This window comes from Pteronotus mesoamericanus, unplaced genomic scaffold, assembly GCF_021234165.1.
Source record: "Pteronotus mesoamericanus isolate MK-2021 breed Mesoamerican mustached bat unplaced genomic scaffold, CSHL_Meso_final contig_58, whole genome shotgun sequence".
Classification (NCBI taxonomy): Eukaryota; Metazoa; Chordata; class Mammalia; order Chiroptera; family Mormoopidae; genus Pteronotus; species Pteronotus mesoamericanus.
Genome location: NW_026555205.1, coordinates 6,701,861 through 6,724,637, shown reverse-complemented (window position 1 = coordinate 6,724,637; position 22,777 = coordinate 6,701,861). Strand labels below are relative to the sequence as shown.

Below are 22,777 nucleotides of genomic sequence, written 5' to 3'. Positions count from 1 at the left end.
GCATTTCAATTTGTATATTTGTTTAAATTCTTCACCAGATCATATGAAATAAAGTACAACAATGACCTTGCTCCTTTGCAACCTCCGGTAGGTAGGTGGCGGTGCGTTTTGATCCTTTTTCATTGATGAATTCTATTCTAATGCCATGAACACCCACCTGAAAGAAATTGGCAGTTTTATTAGTACAGTCTTCTTCATAGAAACAGAAAGAAAAAATTATAATTTAACTTTCAGTAGAATGCAGTTATTCCCTTTCCCCTTGTTTTTTGGAAGGGCACATCAGTTTTCTGTTTCCACAATACTGACTTTGGGTTTAAAAGCCATTATGATGGCCATGGAGGCTGAAAACATTGACTCGTACATGCCAAACATGCACCAGGCTATGCTATTCTGTGTGGAACCAGAGCAACCATTCTGGTGCTGTGTGTAGAATAAGACATACATAACCTTAAATTTTATGTAGATAAGCAACACAGATCAGATTGAAAAAACCACCACCACCAGATCCTACCTCATCAATCATTGCATATACTTTTTCTTAAAAAAAAAAAAAAAGTATTATGGCTTCAAGTAGACCAGTGGCAAACCCTCACTGTCTTATCTGCATCACTGCCCTCACACGCTACTGCTAAACTGAAGAGCAATCAAGGTTTCTAGTGCTTAGAGCAGGGCATTTTTGCAGTTTCTTATATAACTTTTTTTTTTTATGTGAAACAGACAAATTTTTGGCGATGCCCTATAAAAGATGGTCTTCTAAGTTGGTGTGGGCAATTACTCGCTAACGTTTTTAAAAAGTAATGTACTTTTTCCTTGATTAGTACCCAATCAAAAGGATCTGTCCTTTCTCCATGTATCTTACATATAATAGTGTATCTAGAGCAGAAGATCATAAAAAGGGCAGTGTTTATAAAGACTGATAATACAAACGAAATTTCAAAAGCTTAACAATTCCATTCTGTTCTTCCAGATCTATGGTTGCTTTAGATCAATGGTTCTCAAGTGCAGTGTAAGGTCGTCCACGGTACTAGAGGGAAGGTGTAAGGGCAGGTAAATCTTTTTACCCAGGGAAGAGGCTTCCTTTTAGAGCAGATGACTGAAGCCAGACCTTTACTCTTTCTGTATGCATGCTTGTGAAAGGTCTAGAAGAGGAAAGGAGATCCATAAAAACTTCTTTTGCTTCTTCAGCCCATTGGCTGAAAACTTCCAGTTTGCCAGGGAATAAGGAAGTCCTCTGGAAAATGTTTCATTTCTCCCCCAGGTCTTAATCCACCCATCCATGACAGTCTGTCAGATCTTCTGAGGGGTTTCTCTTTTGGGGTCAAGCCTATCTCTTCTATCTATTTGGCTATGTCTTCTATCTGTTTAATGCCAGTATTTTCATGAATCTCCTGTTGCTGAAGATGCAATCAGGGCAGCTGTTTAAAAACTAACAAAATCAGGTCTCCCTGGTTGACTGTGGGGAATGACTGTGGACAGCTGAGAGGAAATATGAGTGCTAAGCTATCAGGCATTTCCAGGATGAAGGACATCTACTAACCTCCCCAGTGCCTGACACAGTACTGAGACAGTAACAAATTTGCAATAGTTTCTGTATACCGACTTTCTGGTCAGTGAAAGTCTTTGAAATCTTCCCTTTAACATTATCACATCCTTCATAATTTGTTTTTAAAAATATCCAGCATAAATAATTTCTGCTCCCATCATTCACTGCAGTGAAGTTTGCATTTCCAACTCAATTTATAAAAATCTATCGTGTGAATATTGAAAAAGAATTTTGGCACTTTCTAATGACGGTTTCTAATGAAACTTGTGAGAGGAAAAATGTTTCCCTATCCACAGGTTGAGAGTGTTAGACTAAGTCAGCAGTGTTTACCTGATATAGGATGGGAATGGGGGAGGGGGCTGCAAAGTTTATCAGAATTTTAGGTGGTTTCATGTTTCAGCAAGTATAGTTTGAAAAAAAGAAAACTCGCCACTGATTTTTACTCTAGGTTAACTAGATAGCCTCTACCGATCAGCTGAGCTCTGACAAACTGTAGCTGTGTATTGAAAAAAAGTGATTTAGGCAAACTGCAGGTGATTTAGAATCATAAACCCTTTCTTCAACAAAAATTTCAGAGATTTTAAAGCCTAGTAATTTAACAATTAAAAGTTTAAGACCAATTGTATGCTTTGTGAATAATATCTCAATAAAACCAAACTGGAAAGACATGTTAACCAAAATAGAAATGGGCTTATTCACAAATAAAATTTGAGTCACTATTGTATTTTGAGAAGGCCCCCAACATCAAATTTGATATTAAAAAAAAAAATCAGTTCTCCCATTTTGAATTAGTGCCATATTTACAATTGTAAATTATTTTCTGTGTTCATTCCTATGATTCTGAACAACTGAATGCTCCTGTAAATTGAACTGTAAGTATGGTGATTTTATTGCACAAGTCAAAAATATATTCTGCAAAGACATAAAGCCCAAACCAGAGTGACTGCTTTTTTTCAAATAGGGGAATCGGGACAATGGTAATAATGTTCTAAACCAAATCAAAGCATAATAGCTCTTTGTCACCTGTTGAGCAACAGCATTTTCCTTACTCCTAGGACACAGACGCCACCAAATAGTCATACTGTGCAATCAAGACAGGAGGGTGGAAAATGACCTGCTATGGAGACCGACCAAATCTGGCCAGCCCGTGGAAATCACGGGCTTTGCAAATTTAGTCATCTCCACTGAAATGAGTACCAAAACTAATCCTCTATTTTTTGAGGGAGGCATCTGTCACAGCTGCAACTCCAAAGTATAACACTTATGTGTAATAACTGAATCCTCCCTTAGACAGATTGGAAGACCCTTCAGCCCAGCAGCGTCCCAAGAGGCAAAGGCTATAGTTGTAATTATCAGCTGGGTAAGAGATCGACTAACTAGGGAACTGGGATTCCCTGAAGCAAACTTGGTCTAAAACTCTTAACACAGTAACTTTCCATTTCTCAGGATGGATGAGGAGGTTGCTTATGGGAAAACTACATCACCGAACATATCCCCAACAACCGCTGCCCGAAGGATAGCCAGGTGGGCAAAAACTGGAGACCTGCAAATCTCGTCTTCCCAGAGTCTGCGGTCATTTTCAAAATTATTAGAAGGTCTGAGAGAAAAATGCTTTCAAGGTCCATCAGCTGTGATAATATCCCTTTAATCAAGACTATACTTTTGCTAAGCAAAGCTATAAATCAACTAGAATGGTGGTAAATTAAATGTAGGACTTATAGATAAGAGGATATGGAATGAAACACAGCTGTATCTGGGTGCGCTGAGGGAACATTAAGACCAGTTCAATAGACTTGTCTTTCATATTAAAAAGAAAGCCATATTTATTCCAAACCATTCCATACCAAATTTTTTTAAATTAATGCTATTATACAGTCTTTTGTTTTTAACATTGCCCAGAATGATTAAATGTCAAGATTAATGTTAGGACCCTAAAATCTATGTTGATTATTCTGGGGTTGATTCTGCAGTCGGGGGATTATGCATCCACAGCTCCACCTGGCCTCAGCTCCATCCCCTTTCCTCTCTTGTCCATTTCTCTGTTTATTCACTCCTGTATCAGAGAGCATGTTGGCACAGAGAGAAGAGATACATGCAAATTAATCAATTTTGCTTCACAATAAAAGGTTTGGTAGGAGAAGAGATTATATAAATAATGGCTAAGATGAAGCTTCAGACTGTCCGCAGATTTCATTTATCCTCGTTATCTGGTCCCTTGTTAGAAATGTGACTTCATTTAAATCTATTATCCTCTAATGCAGTGACTCTCAACACAGGAGCATTAAAAAACTGCCCTCCTCCCACATCATCATAATACAAAATAATACAATATTATCCTCCTCACAATTGCACAAAGTTTAATATACCCTAGTCTGTCTATAAGGCAAGTCTTACTCCTATAATCTACTAGCAGCACTACCAAAGCGTATCAGAGTTACCTGGGAGCCTAATCAGCACCCAACAATCTGGATATACTGAAACCTGAAATAAGAGTTATCTGTCTACAAGTGTCAATAACTATAAAATCAGTTCTGGCAAATTCGAATAGGCTCTGCCCAAACCTTGGACCATTTGGTTCCACAATTACCTCCACAGACCTGACCCGCAAAGCTAAATATGCCCCTGCTCACATCCTGGCCAACAGAAATAATTTACTTCCTCAGGGTCATCACGTCTTAGCAAACGCCATAGGTAGTCCCACTCCTCCCCATTTTCAGAACCAAATGTTGGGTTTTCCTGTAACAATATGGCCATAGCTTATGCCACTGATTTTCAGTGAGTTCACCTTAAAAAACATAAAAAAAAATATATACCAGGAGGGAGAAGAATAAAAAGTTGTTTGAAATGTCTGTTGATAATATCATTTGGAAAAATGTGCTTTGCAACTAACAAAGCAGTCACTGGTCATTCACATAAGACTGGCCTGCTAAGCTCAATATACCAGTTCCACTGGATTGAATGAAAGGACTCTATTTCTAATGAGAGTAGCTCAGGATATTTGACACACTCCCTAACATTTAGAGGCTGGCATCAGAGAAGACATACATGCGTTCCCACAAAACAGCCCATGGTACCACGGACAGAAAAAAAAACCCCAAAAACCCCACCAAAACAAATCATTGCACTGAACAGCCCATGGGTCGCACCCAGAGTCTGACATTTCTTAATATTCTTAGGAGGAAAAAGCTGTATGTGGCATTTCTCCTAGAAGCACAAAAACCACAGTGCAGCATGGTCCACTCTTTCACTCAGAGCTGCACAGTACCTTCTGCCCCATTCCCAGCTCAGCCTTCTGAAGACAGTGACTCGTCCTTTTTGCAATGAAAGCAAATTCAACATAGAGGAGGAAAATATTCCAAACGTGGGCCTACTCCAAGTTTATCCTCCTGCATAATTTTCATGTGGGCAAGACAAATTAAGATTTGAATCATAAAGGCTGATGACAGTTTGTGCAGATTATAATGAATCACTTTCCCCAATTCTGATACTACTAAAAAAATAAAAAGTAGACTACATATTGGCCATATCTGCCCATCAAATCCTCAAAGTTGTGATTTCTGCATTGCTTGAATCCACCTACCAATTTCAGAAGTCAGTCTGACGTTTTGAAGATGACCATTTGATTAACAATTAACAATTGTTAACAAAGAACCTGCCAGATTCTGGATAAATAATAAATTTTAAAAACAGTCTTGCAAGGCAGTCTGGTAGTACTGAGAAGACAAGACGCAGTAGTCACCCTTAGTGATCCTGTGGCCCAGGTCTGCTGGACCGGGACCTGAAAGATAGCCACGATGGCCGAAAAAGGTGATGAAAAAACGGCTGCTCTGGAGGCTAAAATCTGTCATAAAACTGAGTATTATTTTGAGTAAAACTGAGTAAAAATTTGCCACGGGACAAATTTTTAAAGGAACAAATCAAACTGGATGAAGGCTGGAACCTTTGGAAAGAATGATAAAATTCAATAGGTTAAAGAGGTTAAACCACCCAACAACAGACTTTAATGTAATAGTAGAAGCATTGAGCAAATCAAAGGCAGAGCTCATGGAAATAAGTGAATATAAAACCAAAATGAAAAGGTCTCCAAACAGCCCTGGCTGGTGTGGCTCGGTGGACTGAGCACCAGCCTGTGAACCAAAGGGTCGCCGGTTTGATTCCCTCAGGGCACATGCCAGGGTTGCAGGCTGAGTCCCCAGTAGGGGGCACGTGAGAGGCAACTACACGTTGATGTTCTCTCCCTTTCTTTCTCCCTCCCTTCCCCTCTGTCTAAAAATAAATAAATAAAACCTTTAAAAAGAAAAAAAAAAAGATCTCAAAACAACCCCCCCCCGAAATGACTGATGAATATGATGTAAAAAAAAGGTCTGCTTATATTAAAGGCTTCCCTATTGATGCTATCCCTGATGACATAAAATGGTGAGAAGATAAAGGTCAAGTCCTAAATATTCAGATGAGAAGAACATTGCACAAAGCATTTAAGAGATCAATATTTGCTGTGCTTGATAGCACTGAGTCTGCTAAAAAGTTTGTGGACATCCCTGGATAAAAGTACAAAGACACAGACCTGCTAATACTTTTCAAGGAAGATTACTTTGCAAAAAAAAAAAAATGAAGAAAGCAAAATAAAGCTAGACAAGAGAAAGAAGAAAAACAAAAGTTAGCAGAAAATATTGAAATCAAATCTCTAGAAGAAAAGATTGGCTGCTTGCTGAAATTTTCAGGGGACCTAGATGATCAGACCTGTAGAGAAGATCTGCACGTCCTTTTCTCAAGTCACGGTTATATAAAATGGATAGACTGCCAGAGGAGCAAAAGAGGGAATAATTCTATTCAAAGAAAAAGCTAAGGAAGCACTGAATAGAGCCAAAGATGCGAATAATGGTAACTTACAACTAAGGAACAAAGAAGTGACATGGGGAAGTACTATATGGAGATGTGGAAAACGCAGCATTGAAAAAAAAAATCAGGGAAGATCAACAAGAATTCCTGAACAAATGGAAGTCAAAAGGTTGTAGATGTAAAGGAAAATGAAAGGGAAATAAAGCTGCCCAGACTGGGTCTGCTAAAGGAAAAGTGCAGTTCCAGGGCAAGAGAACGAAATTTGATAGTGATTATGAATGTGATGAAAGTGGTGCATGTGGACCAGTAAAAAGAGCAAGAGAGGAAAGAGTCAACAAATTGTTTATTCATTTTAATTAGGTTTTCCGCTGCTTTTGTCTTTGGAAGCTTTTAAAAAGAAAACCAAATCATGTCCACTGCAATGTCCACCTGTAAGAAAGGAAAACTTTTGTTGTTCATCTTGTCTTTTTTTCGTTCCCCAACGGAGGATTTTTTTTGATGTACAGTTCTATGTTGTTTCAGATAATTCAAATATCAAAAGATTCTTGTACTACATTGCCTTTGTAATGTGAGAATGTATTAGTACAAACTAATAAAACATACTATATTAAAAGAGCAAAAACTTAGTTTTTAATTCTTCTGCCCAAAGTATTTGAGAAAGAATTTATCTTAAACAAGATATTGGCTGTTGATTATAGGCCATTCCGAAATCTGTCTCCCAGGCTGGCTTTCTGTATTTACTTGGGCAACCTGATAACATTAGAAACAATTACTTATCGTAAAGTTCAAGACACTGATTTCTTTTTATGGAATTTGTATGATGCTGGCAAGCCATGCCTCAGCTCTATAAAACAAAACAAAACAAAAAACAGCCACCTAAGGATAAAAATTATATTTCCAAGCATTTACCAGCCTTGACTAAAAACCACCCCACGAATTAAGAAAGCACTAAATGTTGGTAAACTGAAGATTTTAGACCTGTCACTGTAACTTGGTATCCAAGGACTGCCATGATGTATCTCCGAGATTAGTCATGGCAAATTGAGTCGGGCATTTCTGCTATTCTGATCATTTATACCAAAATTTGAGGTTATGGGGAAGAGTTCAGAAGGGTAACACGTGAAAAAAATGTATTCTATTAAAATGATAGTCCCTTCCTACTTTTAATTTCCCAATCAATAGCTAGCAATCTCATAATAACTATGCTTACTTTACAGTTTTGTCTGGATTTTAGTAATGGTAGTAAGTAGCGAATTATTTTCCTACTAAGCTCTCAAATGAAAAATCCCTTGTTTCATATTCTTTCTAAAGAATAATGTAAGCTCTCCAAACTTACTACTGATCCATTTCAGAGGGATGACAATGAGTCTACCTATCCCTTCATATTTGACAACATAAATTCTAACTCTAGGTCACAGCTTTCAAATTTTAATGTGCAGTCAAATGCCCTCCAAATAAGATCTTGTTGAGGTGCAGGGTGTAAGCAATTCTGTAGGTTTGGGTGGAGACTAAAATTCCGAAAGTCTGACAGGCGCCCAAGGAATGTCAACGCCGATGATCTAAGGACTACACTTGGAGTAGGCAAGGCCCTGGTTTGGTATATACTACTGTATCTGGTCTAAGGTGCTCCATGTTGTATCTTCTTATTCCTTCAACTAGGGAATAAGGAGTAAGGAATGACAATTCTGAATATAATAGGATGACTGACCTTTTACACATTACTAATTATTGAGAACAGTAATAGATCTAGTTAAACAGTAATAACCACAGTGCTAATGCATAGTTTATTACCTTTTAAAAAAACATTTCCCCATTAATGTACTCTTATTGCAGGCTTTTCAGAATTATTTGGATTACAGTCAGCTCTCATTGTACACTTTCCCCATTTTTATGTTTGTGAATATTATCAAAGTTACTAATAAAAATGTAGTAAGCATAAAAAACAGTGTTGCTGTAGTTTTTTTTTTTACTCAGTAATTTTTACTTTTGTAGACCTTAACAGTTGTAAACAGGAATTATGTTTTTGTTTATAAAAATAGTACATGCACATTACCAAAAAAATTCCTTTAGAAGAGTATAAATAAGAAAATAAAAATGACCTGGAATTCTAGTACCACCTACAGACAACTCTTGCTTTAGTGATTTAAAAAATAATCTCCTGAAGGAACTGAGATGTTACAAAGGAAAATATATAGATAGCTATAGATAGAGATATAGATATAGATATAGATATATAGATATAGATATAGAGTTAGGCTTTTTTTGTCTATGATGTGACCAGTTCCTGGAGCTGTCCTTGCTTTCAAATATCCTCTAAGTGAGACACTTTTAGAAGCAGAAAAAATAATATGAAGATGAATTTACAATACTGGAAAAATGAATTTAAAAGGATAATTGATTGCACAGCCATCACGTGGGCCCTAATAACCTTTTAATATAGTCTACTATAAAAAAACTGTTTTGTCATCTACCTCAGATGAGATTATACTTTTCTGTTGGTATTTGGTGCAAAACAAGAACAAAGCTCTCCTTGACCAAAATACATATGTGCTGTTCTTCTCTAAAATCCTTGCAAATAGTCACTTTTATCTTGGAAATTATTTTAGTCTCCATGGAACAATTCTTGGCTTTTCCACAGCTTACTTACCAAAGGACCAATTAGTGCCAATCTTGATTCATGTAGGAGAGTTAAACATCTTGTCAGTCAGGAACACAAGCCTGCCAATTTATTTCACAAAGGCTACTGAACAGCGATCTGGTAACATTTATTTTAACTAATAGCAGACACACAGCTCTGCAATACCTGAACTAGGTAATAATCACTCCCATGAACTTTTAAATAATTAGTTAAGACTTTAAATAAAGCATGGCTAATGAAGAAGTGCCTTGAAAAGCCATGAAGCCAAACATGTTTATATATCATTCGCAATGAAAGAAACTGTTCTTACAATATGGATTTGCAGAGAACCTGCAACAGTTCAAGGGTGCAATTAAGAAAAAAAAATTCTCTGTAATGATTAATTATAATGAACATTCCTTAAAAATTGAACATCCTGAAGCTTTCCAAGGAAAGTTCAGGCAACACAGATGACCTTTAAATTAAAAAGCCTGCTTTTAATCAAAAGTTTGAAAAATGGATTCCTAACTTTTTTTAAGGGAGTGGGGAAGGGTGTGACTTTATAGACAAGGAAACTAAAATTATAAAATTTTCTTAAAATCCAGATATGTGAATTAGTTTGCTTTTCAAAGGCTGGGGGAAAAACACCTCTTGGCAAACAAAGCTAATACAAAGTAATATTGCTTGCCTCATAAGAAACTAAGAAAAATTTTATTCAGGTTAGAACTGTACATTGAATATCTGACTTAGTATGGCTTTACTCAGTCTACAAAAGAGATTTATTCCTAAAAACTTATATATGAGTTGAATAATTGTAAACTTAAAGTCATGAAGAAGACAATAAAGCGACCCTATAGTGAGTCCTTTTGCAAAGTAAACATCTAATTGTAAAGTGAATAATCACTCCCTAATATATTTGCTTAATTTATATTTATACATGTTGCCTTAAAACAGGGATGATACAGTAATAAAATAGAGGCATGTATGGTTTAGAATAGAGTATTTTTCTTCCTAAAGAAACTTATTTTGTGAAAAAGAAATCTAGAATGTGGAATTTCAAAAATTGGACTTTTTTTTTTTTTTTTTTTTACTTTTTTTGCCCACATTTAAGGTAGCAGTAACTTTCTTAACAGTTAAGGACCTCTTATGACTTCTCAACAGTTAGTGATGATTCACGCTCTGGGAGTAAAATGAAACAGAAGTCATTTTAAAAAGGGGATTCACAGCATCACACTCTGCCAGCATCCAATGCCCTTAGGTATTAAGCAGTATGACTTTTCTAGCATTCTGGTGAGGAAACAGAGATCCAGAAAGGTTACCAAGCTGGGTAGCGGCAGTCAGGAAGAAAACCCAAATCTCCTTATGCCCAAAAGGCAAGACTCTTTTTCACTAAAGGCTGGACAAACACACACACACACACGCACACACGCACACACGCACGCACGCACACAGAGGCAAATTATACAGGAAAGACTATAATGCAGCTACTAAGGAAAGGGCTGGAAGAGTTCACAGAGTTGAGGGAAGCAGGAAAACGTTCCCCACCCCACCCCCCAACAAACAACGCACTGAGAGAGGAGGAAGCAACTGGAGGAGGCCTAAGAATGGACAACACAGCCCATTTCACTAAGAGTACCAATATCTAATGGAAATTTTTATTCATTAAATCACCTTCTAGATGTTACTTTACTTTGTTTGGCTTGCTTCCTCACTAGGTGTCTGATACATTGACTTGTTGGTTCATAGCAAATTTTTTCTCGGTGGCCAGGAAGCGTGAAGCATTCCTTTCCCAATGTTTCACAGCACTTGAAAAACATTTAAAGTAGAGCTTCAGGACAAAGGCTAAATTATCATTAAGGATAGCGAGATCTTATATAAAAATCTCAAGGTCCCTAAGTCATACACTGGAAGTCATTTTCCTAGAGGGGGGTGTGTGTGTGTGTGTGTGTGTGTGTGTACATATAAAGCCTATATATCTATATATGTATATGTATACCTATGTGTATATACAGTCTATAGTTATATAGACCTATATATTAGATGGATATATGATATATAGATTTCATATACCTCTATCTATATAGATCTACAAGGGGGGAACCAAAGACCCCAGCATTATCTCCTGGAGGGCAGGCCCCTTGTAGTACAGGCCTCCCCCACTAGATGAGTGTTCTAGGGACCCGTCTGTATCAGTGTACCAGCTGGTGTTGTTGGGAGAGGCTATGCTCGGCTTCAGTGAATTTTTTTTGGAAAACTCTTTCAACGTGTTTGCCCATTTCATGATGGGTCATTTACAAGTGCACCTGCCCACACCATGCTGAGTGTTCAGCAGTTTCTGACCAAAAATGGCATGGCCCCTGTGCCTCCACCCCCATTCAGCTAACCTCTCCCCAACTGACTTTTTTTGTTTGTTTGTTTCCCTGGATGGAAAAAGACCTCAAAGGGAAACATTTTGCCGATGTGAAAGAGGTGATACAAAAAACAGCAGAAGCACTAAAAGGCATCAAAATCAACAAGTTCAAAAACTATGTTCTGAGTAGTGGATAGGTGTATTGCATCAAGTGGAGAGTACTTTGAAGGTGACTGAAGTTTAAACATGTAAGAATAAATACACGATTTTTAATAAATAAATTTTGTTTTGGGGGTTCACCCTCGTTTGTGTGTATATTGGCATTATATAGATATATGTTCTATATAGCTAGGAAATATAAATATCTATATATCTATAAATAGGTATATTTATATCTATTCATATAAAGATATTTATAGATAAATATATATCTATATCTACAAACGCATAAATATATATATTTTTAGGGCTGGAATCTTAAGTTAGAAGAGAAGCAAAAACATGGTGTGTATCATAGTTGAGGAAAATAAGGGGGTAAATAGAACATATACACATAACTAGAAATCATTTTACTTGGTGACTTAGTGAGTCATGTTAACCATCTGTGTATGAATGGGAACTTTGATTTCAGTGGTACATTAAGAAGAGCTAGAAAAATGTAAATCTCTAAGGGAAGATGGAAAGGACAACATGAACTTCTAAAATAAATGAGAGATACTGATGGTAGCCAATTTATTCATCTTATCTGTTTACTCTCATGAAGGTTTTTAGAAAAGCATGGTATTATTAACTGCAACCAAATACTTCAGAAATGGATGGCTCAAGAGGTGTGCTTTGAGATTGCTTTTAAAGTCAAGTGCGGCTCTCTCAGTACAGGAGTCCAACAAGCTCATGTATAATGACACATGCTTTGGTACTTTAGAGACAGAATGAGACCAGGGGTTGCGATTTAGCTCTAAAATTCCGGGACAGAGTTTTAAAAATTTTTGACCCCCCGCCCCTGGCCTTTGCCCACCTCCACCCTCTCCCCTGGCCGTCACCACACTGTTGGCTGTGTCTATGGGTGATACACAGGTATTCTTCGGCTAATCTCCTCACCTTCTTTTATCCAGTTCCCCTTACTCCTCTCCCCTCTGACAGCTGTCAGTGTGTTTCATGCCTCTGGTTTGTCAGTTTATTTTGTTCATGAGAGTCCATATAAAAGTGAGATCATTTGTTTTTTTTCTGACTGGCTCATTTTGCTTAGCATAATAATCTGCAGGTCCATCCAAGCTGTTGCAAAGGGTAAGGGTTCCTTCTTTTTTTACAGCAGGGAGAGATTTTTTAACATCACACAGTAATCATGCTGGCCAGCCCCACCCAGCACAGGGTGATTCCATCTAAGGACAGTGTGTTAAAAAGGAACACTCTATCCTAGGACATCAATGTTTTGTCCAAGGGATAGCGGTATAATACAGGTGAGACGACAGTGATCCAGGCAGCCAGATATCTCAGAAAGTGCCCTATGGTTTGTGAAAATGTTATTAGTCTATTGAAATATGATCTATAGGTCTACTTTAGAATATAGAAACTATTTCTTCCTCATGCCTTCAAAATTATGTCTCTAAACACTGAAATAAAAGATACCTGCCTATATCCATTTTAGAAAATGTTTTGTCTTCTGTCAGCAAATTGCTACAGGAGCTTTCCACAAGATCAGTGGTAGGATACTTGCTATATGCAAGTTCTTCTACAAACAAGAAGCTTCTTCGTTTACATCATCTTGAAAATGAGTAGCTACGAGATGACACACCTAGAATCATCCCTCGAGTTAAACTCCAGCCATCATAAGCTCATTGGTTTTACTATCCTTTCGGGTCTTTAAAATTAAGGGACATGGCTCCCAAATAGCGTAACTATACAAGTTCTGGGCTATGTATCATATTAGAGGACTCCAACCTGCTGCCTGAGCTTTTCTTTGTTTTTAAAGCACCGTGTCTGTCAATCGTCCTGTCATTCAGAATTAAGAGAATGCTATCAATTGAAGAACACAGAACAATGGTAATAAGTTTTTGTGTTCAAACACAAGGCAGAACACTTCAGATTTCTCCCTAGGGGGGCAATTTTGCTCACTTAACAACCATTTTAGCCTTGCAGGTAGACATTTCAATTTATCAGTTAATGATTTTTCCCTTCAAATCATTCACTTTTCATTCTTCTCATACCTACCAGGGCAATTAAATAGATCATGGTGCTGGCAGTGATCAGCCATTCTCAGAAGGGGGGAACGACTAATTCAAATTTGAATTGGCAGCCTTTTGTGTGGAGGGTTTTGCTGTTTTTAATGACTACCTAGGGTCCTTGAGAAGCTACATATAGACACTTACTTTCAATGTGGTAATTACTGTATTGAGGAAATAATAACATATGGAATTCTGTCAGTTCAACATTGACTTGAAATTCATTACATCCACGTATGAAACCGTTTATCATACATTCCTTACATTATCAAATACAAGCATTCTACCCTCTAAAACAAATGTAAATCCTCTGATGTAAACCCTACTTTCCTAAGTGCCGTGATAAAATTAGAGACATGTTACCAAAACAGAGTTCCAAAATAGGCTGAGCTAAAAAGCCTGGATGAAGAACAGAGTAAGATAGTAGCCAGCCCTGTGGCAGTTCACTTGTTTGCTGATCATTTGAAAATTAGGTGGCTATTACAGCTGGTCACGTCCCTCATCCTCATGACCACAGGGATATCTCTCTTTGCATCAAAGTTACCTGACTATGCTTTGGGACTTTTAGACGTTGCCCTCACTCTGCTTTGATCTGGGTGTTTTTGGCTCTTTAAGTAGGAATTCTATTGCAGTAACACGCTTCGCCAGCGGGGGTCAACTCTCAAACAGTACTTCCACCAGAAAAAGCTCCATGTTAGAGTCTTCTGCTTATGTAAAACGTACTCATTACTGAGCTTTGACTTAAAATTTCCCTATTAAAATTCTGTGATTATCTCCTATTCCCCTCTCTGGCATAAACATATATAGCACTTTGTTTCAGTTTACAATTAGATACTTATGATGAACATGGTATTTCATTCTTGGAAGGAAAGTTGTAACCATTTGACAGTGTGACATTTCTCAAAGTGAAATGTGTACTTTCATAATATAGACAAACTTGTATATAAAGATAAACCATAAACAAAGATTTCCCCACAATCCTCTTTTTAATAAAGACTGTATATTCAACATAATCTCAGTTGCATAAACAAATACACAGATTTATAGATACAAAGACACAGAAAAATAATTGGAAGAGATATTCCAAAATGTTGAGTGGTTATCTCAGAACAGTGTAATTATGAATGTCTTGCATTTCTTTCTTTATATTTTTTGCATTTTAAGGTTTCATCTTCAGTAAATTAGAATATACTGTCATGAAAGATAGATTTAAATACATCTATGCATATGCATATATGCCTTTTTATTGTGGTAAAATACACATAAACTCAAACTTTCCATTTTAATCTTTTAAAGTGTACAATTCGGTGGCATCAAGTACATTCACAATGTTATATAACCATCACAACCATCCAGTTCCAGAACTTTGTTCATCACCCCAATTGGAAACCCTGTACCCATTAAGCAACACCTCCCATTCACCCCTTCCCCTCATCTCCTGGAAACCACTATTAATGCTATTGATCTCTATGGATTCTCCCACTCTGGATATTTCATATAAACAGAATCATACAGTATGTGGCCTTTTCTGTCTGGCTTATTTAACTTGGATTATGTTTTCAAGGATCACTCACATTGTAGCATGTATCTGTCCTTCATTTCTATTTATGGCTGAATAATATTAAATTGTGTGGATATACCATATTTTGTTTCTCTCTTAATCTGTTCATAGACATTTGGGCTGTATCCACCTTTTGGCTTTTGTGAATATTGCTGCTATGAACATCCATGTAGAAGTTTTTGTTTCAACATCTGTTTTCATTTCTTTTGGGTATATATGTAGGACTGGAATTATATTTACATATACTTTTAAAAAAATGCATTTAATTCAACTTTAACATTCTGTGTTTAAAGTAGCAACGCATTTTCAGAATTAGTAAGGATGACCCTTATAACATCATTCCACAATAGTACTGTTCCATTTTCAATTGTGGATCAGTACAGTTTTAAACCCCGAATCGCATTCTTGTACTTTAAAAGGTAATTTTTAACCTTATTCTTTGGGGACAAATTTCTCTTATGCTAAAATGCTTTAAATTGTGAGAACTAAATGAAAAGTACAGTCTTTTCCTTTTAGCATAGCCATTGTAGCAGTACCTAATTCACTTACAAGTGCTTATATAGTTAAAGTACTAAAATAGTTTGTATTTTTTGTTGGTACTTTAACAGGAAAGGATCACCAAATAGACACCAATATTGAAGCCTGAAGGAATATATTAAATATACAATACCAAGTACAACCAATATAGAATCTTCTTGAAATTCAAACTGGCAGGTAGTGACCAGAGAGTATAAATAAACCCTGAAAGAGCACACATTCTTAAGTGCTTGACCTCCCACCCTCCTATCAGAAAGCTGATACATCTTATGAACATAAAAACCCAATAATAACAAGGTTAATTTTAGCTGTAGACAGTGCTTGAAGAGGGCTAAAGAAGATGATGATGGACTCTGATTGCTGGTACCTATTTAAAAACTATTGGATTCTCCCAGTGTTCCTTCCCTCAAAACACATGCACACACGTTTATGTAATATGCATTCATGCACACGCGCGCGCGCACACACACACACACATATCTGAACTGCACTTCCAACTCAGTGGCTGCAATTAAGGATAAAAGTGGTTTTGGAGCTCAGTCATCCCCTAGATATCAGGCTTTCCCCTGTTATTACTCCCACCCTTGCTGCAACATGGCACCTTGAAACTCAAAAAGCAGAAATAAAATTCTGCTTTCTGGAATAGCTAAAGAACAAGGAGCAGCCTTAAAACAGTAAAAGAACCACTCAAACTATAATACTTGTCAATAGGGGATATGATTTGTGATCATTTACAAATAAGTACTGTGCAATATTTCTATAATATTGGTAGAATTCTCTTTTAGAAAAATTCAAATAGGAACAATAAATATAAAATAATCAATCAATTAAGAATGCTTAATTCTATAAAAGGTTTTACATGTTCTAACTTAGCTAGAATCAACACCATCAACTAGTTTTATTTTTTTCCTTTACAAAAGAATTTTAAGATGCTTTCATATTCAGATAATGCTCCAAAAAACTCTAGTACAAACCCAGAAGGAATTCTCTCACCCTACTCTCTGCAGAATTTTAAAAATACCTCTGGTGTAACAACAATAATTTATATCATAGAAGTTTTTCAAATGGAGACTAAGAACTTTATAAAAGTCTTATTTTGTATGTGGAAAAACTGAATGGCAATGGAATAAGTTGTCCAAAGTCTCACTAGGAATCAGGACAAAGCTAAAAATAAAACTCAAATCCAATTAACTATCAAGACAGTGAACTGTCCACAAGGCAAAAATATCTCAGTTACCATGGGGGACAGGCACTCTAAAAGGCAGTAGAATTAAAACATGTTATAGCATAATGATATAATCATGCCACTTAGGAGTGTGTGTGCAAGAGAATGCTATGTATATCACTGAATTCCCACAGTTTTATTCTTACAGATTATTTATTATTATTTTTATTCACTTATTTTTTGTGTGCTTTGTGTATACTCCTTTCTCTGCTATTCGACTATAAGATTTTTTATGGAGGGAACCAAATTTTAGTACTTCTGTACATGTAGTACAGTGCCTTAAATGCAATGGGCATTCAATGTGAGCAAGTCTGTGTGTAAAAATTCACAGACATATACACTTGACTATCTCCTGCCAACCACCAAAGCAAGTCATGGTGAGAGCCTTTGAACTTCCTTTAAAAATCCAACCCCACATATTAAAGAATAAAAATATGATCAATATAGATTACTCCGATAATGGCAATGCACAGATACCCAAGATACAATCTTAAAGGTGGCCAAGAACGAATTAGCATAATTTAATGCTAATTAACTTACCCCTGTCATTATCTACAAGTTGGTGTATTTCCCCAGGTGGTGTGTTATCCTAACTCTTGCTCCTTGACTCTTAGGTGTATCCTCTGACCACCTAACTGCTTGATGGCAGTTACACCAGAGGGCATGAGGATGTGAGTATGAGGAGAAATAAATTCCAATCAGTCTCCTTTACTGCTTATGAACAGCTTTTATGAGACTCTCTGGGAAGTAATAGGATAAAAGTGAAGAGTGGTTTCAGTCTGGGATTAAAACAACGGTGGCACTTTGCCTTTAAAAAGGAAATACTCCTGCAAACTGAAAGGTTGCCGGTTCAATTCCCAGTCAGGGCACATGCCTGGGTTGTGGGCCAGGTCCCCAGCTGGGGGCACGCGAGAGACAACTGATCACAAATCATGTTTCTCTCCCTCTCTTTCTCCCTACCTTCCCTTCTCTCTAAAAATAATTAAGTAAGATCTTTTTAAGAAATCCCTTCACTCATATCCTACTGATCAGCTCTGGGGTTTATTTATCCATGTTACTTTCTATCTTTTCACTATAGTAAAGAATGGACTGAAAGAGTTATTATCTGGGCCCAATTTTAAACGATTACTCACAAGTTGCCTTCCATTCTCTTTAAAATTTTTCTATAGTCTTACCTCCCAGTCCAAATAATCACAGACATCTTCAAAGTTAGTGAGCAGAGACACTGAGCAGAAAAGCCGTGGCAGTTCATCCCTTGTCATTGGGGGAAAACGGCTATCTTTAAGGGCACTGTTGAAAACAAAGCAAATATTAAAGCAATCACTAGATATGAGAGTTCCTAATTTCAAATGAAGACAATCACTTGAAAAAAAAGTTACAAATATCAGTAAGGTGCCAAATGCGCCAAAATTCTTTGAATGTATTCAAAGGCTCCAAAGATTTTACTTGTCTTTTTTTTTTTTTATTCAATAGACTGTATTTACTAGCCAATCCTGTTACCAATTCAGTTATTAAGAGTGAATGATCAATCATATTTCCTCTACGGCCATTTCCTAGTGTACTTTCCTGTTATTGTAAAATCTGAAAGTTTTATTTTACTTTTGAGAAGAATAAAAACCATATTAGTGTGAACCTATGGGAAGACTTCTGGACCTAGTGCTGGTGGAAAAAAATATATATTTCATGTTATAAAAAAAATTCATACTAAGATGGCCAGTTACCATATAACAACATTCAGAGTTCAAAAAAATAACTCAAAATTTCATTTTCTTCAAGCAAAAAAGGAAATCAAAGAAAATGAAAAGAATCATGCAAATTACAAACTAAAAATACTCACAATGATTTCAGACCTCTAAAAAGAATAATTCAAGCCCTGGCTGGTGTGGCTCAGTGGACTGAGTGCTGGCCTGCAAATCAAAGGGTCAGCGGTTCGATTCCCAGTCAGGGCACGTGCCTGGGTTGCAGGCTGAGTCCCCGGTGGGGCATGCGAGAGACAAGCACACATTGATGTTTCCCTGCCTCTCTTTCTCCCTCCCAACCTCTCTCCAAATATAAGTAAATAAAATCTAAAAAAAATAATAAAGTAGCTCATTAAAAAAGGACAATTCTAGATATGACTCAAAAATTGTGAGACTAAAGGAAATAGACAAAGCTAAGAAATAAAAATATTATTAGGAAACAATTAATAACATCAATGGATTTCTGAATACATCAACGTTGACTGGATCCTGTTATCAAAGGCGGTATATCACAATGTCAAACTCTAGACAAACCCAACTGTAAAGGACAAAAATGTTGGAAGATCATAATTCTTCCTGCAACAATAGAAAAGGCATGAAATATACAGACATATACAACCACACACACAGGTATTGTGAGTTCCTTGTACTTTTAAAAAACCACTCCCGGGTCAAGAAAAACAAACACACTTTTTTAAAATTAATTAATTTATTTTTTCAAATACATTTGCCTCTGCCTACCCCCCACCACTTTCCCTTGCCCCCTCCCTCCCTCCCTCCCTCAGCTCTTCCCCTTTGGTTTTGTCCATGAGTCCTTGCTATATGTTCCTTGACTTTCCCCTTCCCTTCCTTTTCCCCCGCCCCCCTCCCTCCTTCTCTCTTGTCTCTGTTGCTTTCTTTTCCTTTTCAGTGTTGCTGGTCTTATTTTCCTTGCATCTTTGTATTGTTGGTTAGGTTCCACTTATAGGTGAGATCATATGGTATTTGTCTTTCGCCCCCCGGCTTATTTCGCTTAGCATAATACTCTCGAGTTCCATCCATGCTGTTGCGAAGTGTAGTAGTACTTTTTTTCTTTCTGCTGCATAGTATTCCATTGTGTAAATGTACCGTAATTTTTTGATCCAATCATCTACTGATGGGCATTTAGGTTGCTTCCAACACTTGGCCATTGTAAATTGACAAACACACTTCTGATTGCACACTATATTAATGGCACTGCCGGCATTTGCGCCATTGATCCTCAAATCTTGAATAGATCTTGTAGAGCAGCTAGACTTAGGTATGTTTTCACAGATTAATCATTAGAGGTTACAAATTTATAGCCTACAAACTGTTTGGGGTCATAAGGTTTCGTCACCTTTCAAAATAATTTAATTCCTTTTTCAGTGGCTTTCTTATTGCTGGATTTTTCTTTTCTTTTTATTTTCCATCAGTTCCTTTGCATTCTGAAACTCTTCCACTGTATTATATTAATATATACCTATGTTTGTATTTTCAATGCATTTTGGTGGTAGTTCTGTTATGCAAAGGAAAATGCTCACAGAAAGATAAAGAGGTGTTCTATATAAAGTATAAATGGTTTTTCCCAATCAAGGAGCCAAGATTAACCAAGAAAATCAGGAAATCTGTAATAATTCATAATCTGAGAATAGCATTTCACTATTTTATAATTTAACGACATAAATCTCCTATGGTCTGGCTTCTTTTTATTTCTTATTGGCAAAGAAAGTTTTAAAAAGTACTTTCAAGTTCTCATTCAAAGCCAAGATAAAGACATATGTGTGTGCATAAACTCCACCTTTCCCACCAACACATACTAAACATACTAGAGAGACGTTCAACAACACAGACCAGACCAATCTCATGCATAAAAATCAAGAGGCCAATCACACTTTCAGTTTTCCTGTTAAAAAGAAAAAAAGCCTTACATATTAGAATAATTTAAATGTAATTTGGAGGGTTATGGATTTATTGCAGTAAAATAAAATATAAAATTTTCCACTTCAACCATTTTTATGTGGACAGTGATGTGAGATTAAGAACATTCACACTGTTGTGCAACAATCACCACCGTCTATCTCCAGAACTTTTCTTCTTGACCAAACGAAATAACACAATACCCATTAAATACTAACTCCCTACTGCCCTTTCCTCCAAGCCCCTGGCAAAAATTTAATTTATATATGCTTTTATAATTTCAAGTAATTATAACATTTTAAATATACAACAGCTTTATTAAGATATATAATTGTCTGTCTGGAAAAAGACTAGCCACTGTTAATATAACAAGATCAGTTTGCATGACATCGATGTACCCTGGCAGCCATGAAGAGTGGACTGGAATGTGCATGCATGAACAATGACGACTTCACTGTACTAATCAGTGGGGGCACTGCACGCCACTGAGTGAGCACGTGTACTGTGTGGCCCTACCATTCGAAATGACTGAGCGAGAAGAGCAATGAATCTACATCAAATTTTGTGTTAAACTTGAACATTCCTCCACAGAAACTATCTGGATAATTCAGAAGGCCACAGCTATGGGCAACTGGTGATGGGCAGCTTCATCATGACAATGCACCTGCTCGTGTATCACGTCTCGTGCAGTTTTTTTTGGTGAAATATCAAATCAGCGAGGTGACTCAGCCCCCTACAGCCCAAATTTGGTGTCCTGTGACTTTTGGCTTTTCCCTAACCTAAAATCACCTTTGAAAGGAAAGAGATTTCAGACCGTAGAGGAGATTCAGGAAAATACAACAGGGCAGCTGATGATGATTGGGAGAACTGTGTGAGGTCCCAAGGTGCCTACTTTGAAGGGGACTGAGGCATCATTGTCCTATGTACAATGTTTCTTGTATCTTCTTCATAAATGTCTATTTTTCATATTACATGGCTGAATATCTTCTAGATAGACCTCGTGATTCACATATCGTAAAATTCACCCCCTTTAAGTATACAATTAAATAGTTTTAGTACTGGGTTGGGTGGGCCAAAAAGTTCATTTAGTTATTTTTTTCTGTAAAATATAAAACACATTTTTCACTTTCACCAATAACTGTATTGATTTGACTATTTTGAGTATGTTGGCTATCTCCCACATGGTACAACAGTGACTGTTCTCAATTAATGTCTCGATTTGATCGCTATCAACTTCAACTGATCTACCTGGCCATGGAGTAGCATCCAGTGAGAAATCTCCAGCATGAAATTTCACAAACCACTTTTGACATGTTCTATCAGTCACAGCACCTTCTGGTTACACTGCACAAATCTTCTTGTGTTTCAGTTGTGTTTTTACCTTTCTTGAAATAATAAAGCACAATAAGCCAAAAATGTTGCATATTTTCTTCCATCTTCAATATTGAAGTGGCTACACAAAAATTTACCAATTTTGATAAGGTTTTAAAAAAATGCATTCTGATGTGACAGCTGTCACGACACAACCTGACAAAATTGTTTTGAGCGAAGTTAAAGACAACTAAGCACTACTACTAGAGCCATCTTATGATAAAAAGCCAAGTGAACCTTCTGGCCAACCCAATGTATTCACAGAGTTGTACAATTGTCACCATTACCCAATGTTAAAGCATTTTCATCTCACCTGAAAGAAAGCCCATACCCCTCAGCAGTCACTCTGTGTTTTCCCCTCCCCCTAGCTCTTGCAAACCAACTATCTACTATCTGTCTCTTGGAATTTGCCTATTCTGGACATTTCACATAAGCAGGACCATACAATATGTGGCCTTTTGTGTCTGAATTCTTTCACACAGAATGATGTTTTTGAGGTTTCATTCATGTAGTAGCATGTATCAGTACTTCATGCTTTTTATTGCCGAATAATATTCAATTATTCAATTGTTGCCCATTTATCTGCTGATGGACATTCGGCTTGTTTCCAGTTTTTGGCTATTATTAATAAGACTGCTATGAACATTCATTTTTGAGTTTCTGTGTGGACATGTTTTCATTTCTCTTGGGCAAATATCTAGTAGTAGGTTTGTTGGATCATATGATAATTCTATGCTTAACTTTTTGAGGAGCCACCAAACTGTTTCCCACAGTGTCTCTACCACTGTATGTTCTTACCAGTAATATATGAGGGTTCTTTCCAATGCCACCACATCCTTGCCAAGACTTGTTATTGTTT

The 22,777-nt window shown here is 36.8% G+C and overlaps 1 protein-coding gene and 1 pseudogene across 1 annotated transcript in view; one reads left to right on the top strand and one right to left on the bottom strand.

The window, feature by feature from the left end:
- Positions 1–22,777, bottom strand: part of AMMECR1 (AMMECR nuclear protein 1) — a 132,679-nt gene that overhangs the window by 5,052 nt on the left and 104,850 nt on the right. The window contains exons 3-4 of the mRNA XM_054580365.1: positions 18,067–18,181; positions 67–157 (exon numbers count right to left, since the gene is read on the bottom strand). Of these exons, the coding sequence (XP_054436340.1) occupies positions 67–157; positions 18,067–18,181 (206 nt within the window). The remainder of the gene's footprint in view (positions 1–66; positions 158–18,066; positions 18,182–22,777) is intronic.
- On the top strand, positions 5,335–6,742 carry LOC129076196 (lupus La protein homolog; annotated as a pseudogene).